Source organism: Parasteatoda tepidariorum, chromosome 2, assembly GCF_043381705.1.
Source record: "Parasteatoda tepidariorum isolate YZ-2023 chromosome 2, CAS_Ptep_4.0, whole genome shotgun sequence".
NCBI lineage: Eukaryota > Metazoa > Arthropoda > Arachnida > Araneae > Theridiidae > Parasteatoda > Parasteatoda tepidariorum.
This window is the reverse complement of record NC_092205.1, coordinates 55,884,480-55,896,339: the sequence shown is the minus strand read 5'-3', so window position 1 is coordinate 55,896,339 and position 11,860 is coordinate 55,884,480. Positions and strand designations below refer to the sequence as shown.

The 11,860-nt window shown below is 29.6% G+C and overlaps 1 protein-coding gene across 1 annotated transcript in view; it reads left to right on the top strand.

Annotated features, from left to right (window-relative positions):
- LOC107437764 (5-hydroxytryptamine receptor) overlaps positions 1-6,626 on the top strand; it is a 237,571-nt gene extending 230,945 nt beyond the window's left edge. The window contains exon 4 of the mRNA XM_043045163.2: positions 3,238-6,626. Within this exon, the coding sequence (XP_042901097.1) occupies positions 3,305-4,522 (1,218 nt within the window). The 5' untranslated portion in view covers positions 3,238-3,304 and the 3' untranslated portion in view covers positions 4,523-6,626. The remainder of the gene's footprint in view (positions 1-3,237) is intronic.
- Positions 6,627-11,860: the final 5,234 nt, after the last annotated feature.

Here is an 11,860-nt window from a genome sequence, read left to right as displayed (position 1 = left end):
AGATAGATAGATAGATATAGATATATATATATATATATATAGATAGATAGATAGATAGATAGATAGATATATTAGATAGATAGATAGATAGATATATAATTCAACATTCAACTTCCATAGTGAATGTTTGAAAGAATTTAAATTTGCAATTATTTTTTCTGCACGTTTTTAAATAATGTGTTAGCAATATTATTTTGAGCGAGTGATATAAAGTGAATATTCCTAAGAAACTGAAATGGGAAGATATATTCGATAATTTCCGAGCTTCATTTGTTTCAAAGATTAAAAATATAGAAAAGTCGACATGATTCGAGTGCACAATAATAGACGCCCATTTTCAAGATAAATCATATGAGGATGGGGGAAATAAAACAGATTTTAAAAAAAAAAACGCAAAGTTACGAACAGAGAAATGAAAATAAATATAACAGGCAAAAGTTTTGCCGCAAAACTAGAAAAACCACGGTATGTGACTCGTAAACCAGGACATGAGTGCATTTCTAAGTGCTATAAAGTTTTGGTAAAGGACTCATATTGTTAACTAGAATATAGGCATTGGGCGGCAATAGATGATACCTCAAATTCTTGATGACACACATGTCAATCGTATATTTCTCTTCCCATCTTTATATTTCTTTAAGCAAATGAAGCTTTTATATTTTCAAGTGTTGTTATACAGCTACTAATTTAACATATCTTTTAGAAAATAGTGGTTCTAACAATATATAATTACAAGTTAGAATTTTTATTTTTCTGATTTCCCGAAAATAAAATTACGATATTAATTATAGCATCTTAATCGATATTATTTTTGATAGTATTGATTATGTTCAAGTATATTCTGAAATCTATTAAGTTTAGAATGTTAACAGGAACGAACGCTGTTAATAACCATATAACCCTCCACTCTGTGTTTAATGTACATATTACAATATTGAAGAAAAATTGAAATTATTTAGAGCGGACGTTTTTTAACACAAATATATTTTTTGCAGTACTCAATTAGCATGAAGTAATTTCTTAATCTTGATAATAAAAGATTTAACTATATTTATGGAATTAAACTTGAACCGTATCGCAATCTTGTAAAGCAGAAATGATTTTCCGGCCTTTTAGGTGTGACAAACCAGTTTCTATTATGTAAATATATGTATAAGAAAGAGAACGGTATAAGCCGATGCTCAAAAACTTTCCTAATGTGAAAAAGCCATGATATTAAATCTCTGAATATTGTTTAGTAGGTGAATGCTTCACCATTGTCCATATTTCTTTGTTTATAATCTTTATTTCGTCCCGTTTGCATTTAAAAATTTTGATAATTATACATTTCAAATTTTGAAATATATTTTTATGGAACGTTAATACTCAACGTTAAAAAATGTTTTAACAAGCAATAAATTTAGAAAAACATTTTAATAGAACGCTTTAACTCAACTTCTACTATAACTCAACTTCATACAATACCACACTGATAAAAAAAAGTATGTCAACTCTATCAGACTATGAAAAAAACTTTACCGTGTTTCTGGCTCTTTCCGAACACTAAAAAACTTCTACCGATGCGCTTAGATAATGATTTTGGTAAAATTAACAATAAAATATGGTTTTATTGAGATAAAATTTAGCAAATGTGGTAAAATTTGATGATTTTTTTATGATACCATAGAGTAAAGCAAAACTATTTATTCTGTTAAATTTACTTTTGAATTTTTTTTCTAAATGTGTGGTTATAAGATCTATTATTTTGAACATCATAATTTCCGGTAAACCGTTACCACATAAGCAGAAAAATTATTAAATGAATGTTTTAAATGCAGTATGTTTTGATTTTATTAATGATAATTATGTTTTTTAATATCAGAAATGTCATTACCATACAGTGTGATAATTCACCAAAATATTTTTTTCACCTTGCAGTTTAATACAGTATTACTTTATAATTTACATTATGCACTGAATAATTAATAATGCATTGTCTTAGTATTAATGCATTGCAATATTGTTTCCGTGTCTAATGACATTATTAAAATAAATTTGAAAGTTATTCCTTTTNCCGCACAGTGTGATAATTCACCAAAATATTTTTTGCACAGTGCAAGAATAATACATAATACAAAGTAAAAATAATAGAATAATAATACAAAGTAATACAATATTACTTTATAATTTACATTATGCACTGAATTATTAATAATGCATTGTCTTAGTATTAATGCATTGCAATATTGTTTCCGTGTCTAATGACATTATTAAAAATAAATTTAAAAGTTATTCCTTTTTTTATGTCTATAAAATGATATGCTCTCATTCAAAATTTTGGTATTTAGTTTTAAATGTTTGTTTTGCATTCAAAATCATGCATAAACTTCGAACTTTTTTTCATACAACATGGCATCGCCGTTTTAAAATAACAGTATTATCCATTATTCATTGCCTGAAATTCGACGCTAATTAAATATCCAATTATTTAATATTTTGTTGGTAAAAATCGATATTTATTTAATCAACATCATACATTATTCATTTTTGAAATACAAGATATAAAAATATTCCCGAACAGCTCCACCTTTTGCTGATATGCTATTTTAATTTTCACAAATTTCGAGGAACTTAAATAAGTTAGTATGTATGAGTTTAAAAGTAAAAATTTTAAAAATAAGGGAAAACTAGAAGCTTTTTTTTAACATTTTGCTCTTTTGTCCGTTAAATGTAAATACTTTGCAATGACAAAACTTTTTAACCTAAAAAAAATTGCATTAAAGGAATAAAAGAAAAAAAGGTATGTTTGACATATCATCTAGTTTACATTTTCAACGGTAAGTTAATTATTAGTCTATTTACTAGTTAGAGCTAAAATCAAATTATGACAATTTATTCAAATATTTTAATGCAGCATGTTCATAAATGCCATTAAAACTTATATATAAATCTCAAAATAAAATTTGAAATATTATCTTTGACACGGTGCTTTTTTTTCTAAACGTAAGTGTAGATTTATGTAATATGACTTGGCAAATAGGTAAAGGTTATATCAAAATATGACCTTTTGTGACAAAAAAGGAGAGAGTCAATAATATTGATAAAAAGTGCGACATTGTTTATAAACGGTCTCTTATAACTATTCCTTATAAATTAATTCATGGCTTTATGCTTATGAAACTTAAATTATAATTGACTGAAATTAAAAAATATTTCCATCATAAATTCATTAATAAGAAATGTTCTTATTTTTTTCAGACCTGTTTTCAAGAAACTACCCATGAGAATATTAACATAAATCTAGTTTTGGATTCTGTTCAAAATCATGGCACTCATGACTGAAATTTCCACTATTACAGTGCATTCAAACGACCATTCTTACAACTTAATATCGACAGAGAACAGTCTTGAAATACAGGGACAGCAATACAATGTCACTGACGCTCTATATCCGACATTTTCTAATGGCGTAGGAGCAATCGCTATTGCAATTTCACTCGGCATATTCATACTGCTAACCATTCTCGGAAATGTCTTCGTAATTTATGCCATATCAACAGAAAAAAATTTGAAAGGACTGGCTAATTATCTTATTCTGTCACTTGCAGTTGCAGATCTGATGGTAGCAATCTTAGTTCTACCATTCAGCGCTCTGAATGAAGTCTACCAACAAGTTTGGATTCTTGGACCAGAAATCTGCAGATTATGGACTTCATTGGATGTTCTTTGCTGTACTTCTTCAATATTACATTTACTTGCCATTGCTGTGGATAGATACTGGGCGGTCACAAACATAGAATATGCTAGAAATCGTGACCGTCGAAAAATCTATCTACTTATAGCTGGTGTTTGGACTGGCTCTTCTGTGATCTCTTTTGCACCAGTATTTGGCTGGAAAGATCCAGAATTTTATCAAAGGCTTGCAGAAGGACGCTGCATGGTGAGTCAAAACATGTATTATCAAGTTTTTGCAACCTGTTTGAGCTTTTATATACCTCTCGTTTTCATTTGTCTTCTCTACTGGAATATTTTCAAACAAGCCAGGAAAAGAATACGAAGCAAACCGGGTGCATCAGCTGTTTTGATAGAGAAGAGTAACAGCACTGCTCAATGTTCCACGTCTCCTCAACTAAACGAAAATGAGCCACCAGATCCAGGCAGAGATCATACACATCTTCAGGTATCAGAAAATGGCGTCAGTTCCAGTCAAGCTGGTTTAGGCCGCTTGATACATTTGGCTAAGCGAGAGAAAAAAATTGTGAAAGAATCAACAGAGGCAAAAAGAGAAAGAAAAGCTGCTAAGACATTGATGATTATTACTGGTGCTTTCATAATTTGTTGGCTGCCATTTTTTGTAATGGCTCTATTGATGGCAATTTGGGAATGGGCGATTCCCAACGATTTAGTTTTTAGCTTGCTTCTGTGGATGGGATATACTAATTCATTGATAAATCCCATCATTTATACAATTTTCAGTCCTGATTTTAGAAATGCTTTTGATCGAATTCTCTGTGGTGCTTACTATACGACTCAAAGACACTGAAAATATATGATATCATCTTTCATCAATAAAACTAAGTACTTACTTGTTATGATTAGTGATACCATTCAAATTAGTGAGATATTGTCACGTGAAGTACTTATTAAAGTGTTATAAAGATAGTTCATATTTGCATTAATTTTACGTTACATACATCGCACGTGACTAAACTGGCAATAAAGTTATTAATGTGCAATAAAACCTATAATGTGTTGGGGTAGTATATACACGAAACTGATACGATGGAAGATCTGCTACATATCATAAATATATATTCCAAGCATTTCTACAAGTTTATGTTCCCTGGATATTGTTAGTGAAATACATACTGACTGCGTCATTTTCACTCAAACTATGGTAAGCTTAACTATGTCATTAAAGAAGTGTTTCTTTTCTCTTAAACTAACACGAAAATTATATAAAAGCGCCAAAAATAATAAATGTTTTGTCTTGAATCAAAGATGTGTGTAAATATCTAGCAGTAGAAATATTTTTATTGAACCGAATGTAGAAAGACGGCATACAAATGACAATAATATTGAAGATCTGTATATGTTTTTAAATTAAATAGCTAATTGAGTGAAAAAAGCAAAACGGTGCTTAGATATGAGAGTGTAGAGCAAGCAATAAATGACATATTTTTTAGCATTTTGAAACAATACTCCAACGTCATTTATTTCGATGCATAATAATTTCATTTGCTGTGTATTTTTTATATTTATTTAACTAATTGAAACTTCCTAATGCATCCTCAGTATAGAATGACTAATGACCTATAATTATGTTGATGTTTTCTGCGAGTTACAAGACTATCTTTAAAGATATTTTATGATAGTTTCATCACAAATAAGTTATATGAGCAATACGTTTACCTTTACCTAAATTAGGATACTTCATAATTCAATGCAATTTCGACCACGAAGTATTATATTTTCTTCATATTATTAAGTGTAAATAAAGCTATCTAGACACAGCCAGTTGTCGGCCAATGGAATCATGGAGTTTAAAACTCATCAATTTCCTGATCAACTGCCTGATGATAGCTATGCATTAAACACTGGCCACCTTTACTTCGGAGGCAAGCTGATGCTCATCGATATCAAATTGATGGTGAATTCAAGTCGCCATCACCGGGGATTGAATTTCAAACAGTCATACTAATAGTGCAATGCTTTAACCATTGTGCCATCAAGTCTCTTTTGTTGAGTGTATCCGAGATCACGTATATGAGTTATCAACTTAAATTTGTAATTTAGAGCCAGTGATTTGAAACAAGGCAATTCTGGCATTTTATTTTAATGATTAGTGATAGATTTATAATTTGTAAAAAAAAAAGTTTAACTAAAATTTCAGATTGAAGAAGTAAAGATTACTTATTGCGCATGTTTTGTCTTAATTTTTTGATAATTATTTTTTAAAGTAGAAAATATCATTTGGTGATATACTGTTTTGAAACTAAATTTAGCATATTTAATCTTACAAAATGGGGCTCATATAGATTAAATATGCTAAACACATTTCAAAATATTTTTTTTATTGTTTCGATAGTAATAAAGTAACATACTCTTAGTAAGTCAATAAATTAATAACAATTAATTAAGTTATGTAAAAAGAAATGTTTGGAAAAAAGTTTCATTTTCAAACTTTCATTTCGGAAAATTAAAATTAATGATTTTTAAATTATAAAGATTTACTAAAACAGCTTTTGTTATAAATATTCATAAAAGTACGCATTATATTTAAAAATGCAATTAAATGACTACTACCTATCTTGATTTTGCAATAGCTTAGATCATCACAAGGAAATTAGCTTATTTAGATTTTAAAGAGAATTTGTTTTATTCTTAAATTAAAGTTTAGAATAATATTGATATTTGTACAAAAAAGGAATATTAGATTAATTGTATTTTCCTTAAAAGACGGATCCAAATGTAAAAAAAAATATTTGTGAAATAAAAATCTGCCCTTGTACATTATTGTTTATCACCTATTAATGTGTGTTTATAAATGTCTCTCTTGTTTGTTATAAATTGTTTGTATATTGATGTAGAGTTTAAAAAAAATTATGTCATGTATTATTTGTCTAATAAAATATTACGAGTTTTAATTATTATTTTTTATTTTATACCTAAGACATTTTTAAATTATGAGTAACGAATTAGATGATCAACTTGATTAAAATCATGTTATTAAGCACATTTTTTAAAAAAAATTTCTAACAAAGTTAAAGTAACTTAATTTAATATTTTAGCCAATTTTTAATGAACAATTGCAATCGCAATATGAAATTACTTCTTCCTTCTTAGAGAAAAAAGAAACATACATAATGTTTGAAATGTTGCAAAATACAATTATTTAAATATCTCTGAAAATATTAGTAATTCATTGCAACCCCTCATTTATTTATATGAGCAGCATAGTTTTAATGTTTAAGAATAAATTTTTTTTAAATTAGTTTTTTTATTGGTATTTAGTTTTTATACGTTTTGTTTTTAAAAATCATCCACAGTAAAAAATTTCGAATCATATTACGGTAAAAAGAACCACCACTCAGGGTGCCAGTACTTTATACCGTGACATTTTACCGAACAAAAAATGTGATACATCCTAATTTTTCTAGTAGTATTTACTGTAAAATCACAGAATCACTTTAATTGAATAAATATTACTATGAAAATTAAGTTTTAAAATTTTACGGTAAAAGTATATTTTACGGATTTATATCTCCACTCAGGGTATCTGTACTTTTTACCGTAATTTGATCCTGATTTTATGGTGTATACGAATAACTATTTAGTATGAAAATTTAGTGAACAGTGTAGATAAAATAAGAGACATATATATATATGGGTCATTCTCACGAAAACTGCCATTTTTCAGTTCATAAAATCTCAAAAAAGTGAAGTGAATAAAAAGCTCTGAAACTTTTTANTTTTAAAAAAAAATATTAAACATAAGCAAATATCAAAACAAAAATGTATCCTTTAAGTTCTCAAACTTAACAGATTTGTTTTAATGAAGGAATCAGATAGACACCCCGTAGAGTTTTAAGCTGAGTATTTCAAACTTCCGTGAGTTATATTTAGTTTAGGAAGAGATTTAATTTCCTGCTTAAACCCAAAGCTTTCCTGTTAGAGTTACTAAAATCTTCATTTATATGTCAGCAAAATGTATCTTCTAATTGAGTATAAAGTTATTTGCTGAAAGTAGAAAATGTTAATTAATAATGATGACATTCTCTTATAACGACATAATATTGTTTAAACTACCTTGCAACGTTCATTTTAATTTACTACAATTCAAACTTAGCCATTGTTGCAACATCGAAGCGTAATGAGATTTACAAAACATTACTGCTTTCATAAAATGCATAGTAAGGAATTATTTAAGAGATTTAAAGCATATATAAAGTGGAGAACAAAATTGATATAAGAACAGAATACGCAGTCATAAATTGTAGAGCTTTCTGAAGCATAATATCATTCAAGTTTGATGCAACTCTAGTATGGTGCTAAGTACAACTACATAATTGTATTTCTTAACTTGATAATATGATATCAAGACACATGGACGCATTATTAACTTGTCAACATGTTAAAATTTTGAACCTTATTAAGGTTGTAACCAATGCTCACTGTATTTTGTTCAATAGATTTTCACTTCTAAAATTGACTACTTACACTATTGAGCTGTGATGGTTCAGGGGATAGAGCGTTCGCCTTCTAATGAGGTGAACCGGGTTCGAATCCAATTGATGGCTGTTCGATACGAAATCCACACCAGGCTCGAACCAACCATAGTGCTGACGTAAAATATCGTCTGTGGTAAACGAATCATGGATAAGAGTCCCCTTGCTGTCAGGCTTACCATGGGAGGTTTTCGAGGTTTTTCTCTTAAAGTAAAGCAAATGCGGGTAAATTCCATTAAATTGTCCTCCATGAAGGTAAATTTCTCCCAATGTTTGATCCAGGAGTTCCCTTGTCTTCTTGCTTCGGTTCAAAATCACAAGGTTACGAAGTTGAACATTAGCAGTCGCAAACCCAAAATTGGGTCGGCAGTTCAGCGACGGTTGTCATATAATACTTTTATTTTAGACAAGTTTTATTAAGCTTTAAATTATTTCTTTTTAATGTTAATTATTTCAGTACAATATGCTCTACAAATACATTTATTATGTACAACTTACATTCTTTGATGAAACTTATGGTCTCATTTGTTGGTTATCTATAATCATACAGAATGTGATCATCTATGAGGCTAGACGTCACTTCAGTATCATGGCTGTACAAAAGAGACGTAACGACTAAGTTTTTGATTAACTGGCATGATCTCAAACACAAGTACATGGCAAGTCTGGCAACGTTTATTTAGAAGAAAAAATTAAACAAATTCAACACTAAATATTTAAACTATACTTTTTTTTATATTTTCACTTGAGCGTCAAAAAAGAGCGTTTTAAANCTAAAGTTTTAAAACCTTTTTACATATATAGCTTACTGATCTAAAGCTATGCTATTAGACTTTCAATTGCAATACTATTTCATGAAATCACAAAAATGCCTTTGAAGAAATTTGACAAAAAGCTAATTGGTCAAGTACAAGCATTTTTAGAACTTCGATGGAGCCACAGGATTATACAAACCCATTTTAAAAGGAAGGGTATTGCGATTTCACTCAGCCATATCAGTCGCATCAAGAATTCTAAACTCGGATCGATGCAAAATAATGCAAAACCGAAAAGAAGTGGACGTCCAAGCAAATTGAAGAAATCAGATTTGCAGAAGCTTAATAAGATGATATCAAAACCGGATCCACCAACGCAGGCAAACATGGCTAAAGCTCTTAACGTGAGTCAGGAAGTTGTAAGCTATCAACTAAAACAAAAGTTAAAGAAAAAATGCTGTATAAAACCTAAATGTCATCATTTAAATGAGAGATCGGTGCAGATTAGGAGGCAACGTTCATGGCCCCTCTACAAGCTTCTCCGTAAGGACAGATGGCGAAAGTTAATTACAACTGATGAAGCTTGGATCTATCTATCTGATACCAATGCTAAATCTAAAGTTCAATATCTTAGCCGTGGTCGGAACAGGCGAGACTTGACACCATCAACCACGGCGCCTCATCCCAAAGGCGTAATGGTTTGGATGGGCATATCCGCCCATGGTGTGACCAAACCTCCGTTTGTGAAACCTGGGACCAAAAAAAATTCTGCGTACTATATACAGAAGATATTTAAGCGCTTTCTTAAGGATGATTACTGCAGATTTTACCCTAATGGTGATCCTGTGTTCCATCAGGACTCTGCCCCATCGCATGCATCTAAGGTCACCCAAAAATTCCTAACACATCAGCAAGTGCAATTCCTGAGACCAGAACAATGGATTCCAAACAGTCCTGATGCTGCACCATGCGACTGTTTGCTATGGGGACATCTGAAAAACAAACTGAATAAGCGAAGAATTTCTTCATTGAGAGGCCTTCAAAGAGCTATTAGAGAAGAGGTGAAGAAAATCCCCCAGGAAACCATTTTGCGGGCTTTTAAATTATGGCCGAAGCGTTGTAGACAAATCTATTATGCCGGAGGTCGACATATTAAGAAAAATCGCTGAATTTATGTAATAAATTTTGGAAATAGAAACATTCAAAAATGATCCCTATATTTTTTGTTACCCTGTATAATCGAACAGAATGTGATCATCTATGAGGCTAGACGTCACTTCAATATCATGGCTGTACAAAAGAGACGTAACGACTAAGTTTTTGATTAACTGGCATGATCTCAAACACAAGTACATGGAAGAAAATCAGTCTGGCAACGTTCATTTAGAAAAAAAAATTTTAATAAATTCAACACCAAATATTTAAACTATACTTTTTTTATATTTTCACTTAAGTGTCGATTTTTTCGTGATAAAAAAATAAGTTCATGAAAATCAACTGTGGATCATCGTCAGTGTCTGACCATAGTTTTGCCGGCCATCGGTTAGTGACCACTAAGGTAGAACATGGGTCCGAATTCTTTATTTTATTGAAAGGTGAAATCGTTCGTTGTTTTCTATCTATAAAAAGGGAAATTTGTTAAAGAAACGTGACATTAAATTATTTTTAAACATAACTGTGTTCTCTCTATTATATAGTGTCCCTATAATCGATGTTTAATCGATGTCATAGGCTAATATTTCAAAAATTTTTATTTTAAATAGATGTTATATTTGCAAAGTATTCATAGTTTGCTAAAAAAGTCTTTTAACATACACATTCAACTAGTTCTTTTATGAATATAAATTTGTTTTTATATGCTAATGTATGTAACTGGAGGAATTTCGAATAATTTATTAAACGGTAAAAATCTATAAAAATATCCAACTTTACCCACACGGAGAAAACATTTTTTGAAATTAATGTACTGTATCATGACATATAAAAACCATAATTCTTGTAAAAGAAACCAAAATATATGGTATTTAAACCATTCATTTGGTAATATTTTTGCCCCTCGGAGTAACGGTTTACTGAAACTTCTATTGTTTAAATTTATATTTCTTATTGTCACAGATTTAGTAAACTATACAAAACTGAAAACTAAAACATGGTTTTCATGAAATGCTTGGGTATTAAGGAAAAATTACAATTTTGAAATATTTACCAAATTTTAGAACATATTATCAAACCATATTTTAAAGTTAATTTGACCAAAATCAAAGCGTTATGGTTAAAATTACTAATCTTTCTGATGTCCCCATTTAGCTAGAAGTATGGCAAATTTTTACATATTCTGACAGTTTTCACGTTAAATTTTTTCTTCAATGCATTCTGAAAAACTGAAAAAGTTTTCAAAATTATTACATTATTCTTAAACTTCCCAGAGATAAAAATTTGTCTGTTGCCAAAAAACCTGTGCCTGTGGTTGTAAGGAAATATTAATGAATCTGACTCCTATATAGATGTCATCAATCTTCTAAGTGTTTTTTCAAAGTGTTCTAACTGCCAGCTTTCGATTTCATTTAGTTGTAGCTAAGAAATATTGGCTCACTTCCGGATTAAACATATTTTTGCCAAAATTTTCATGGAATGTTGTTAAAGTTATAACGCATGCGTTTTAAGCATACCTTCAACGCATCACTTAAATAATAAAAACCATATATGTTTTAAAAAAGATATGTCAAATTTTCAGTGAAAAATGATTCCGTAAATAAAACCCCAGCTTGCATGATTCTTCTACGCAACCTTTATTTAATGCGGCATTTATCTAAAGCTTTTCAATAGAGTTGATTGAATAACATATATTGGATCTTAAAATTGATACAGGTTTTTGCAATCAATATAATAAAAATGTTT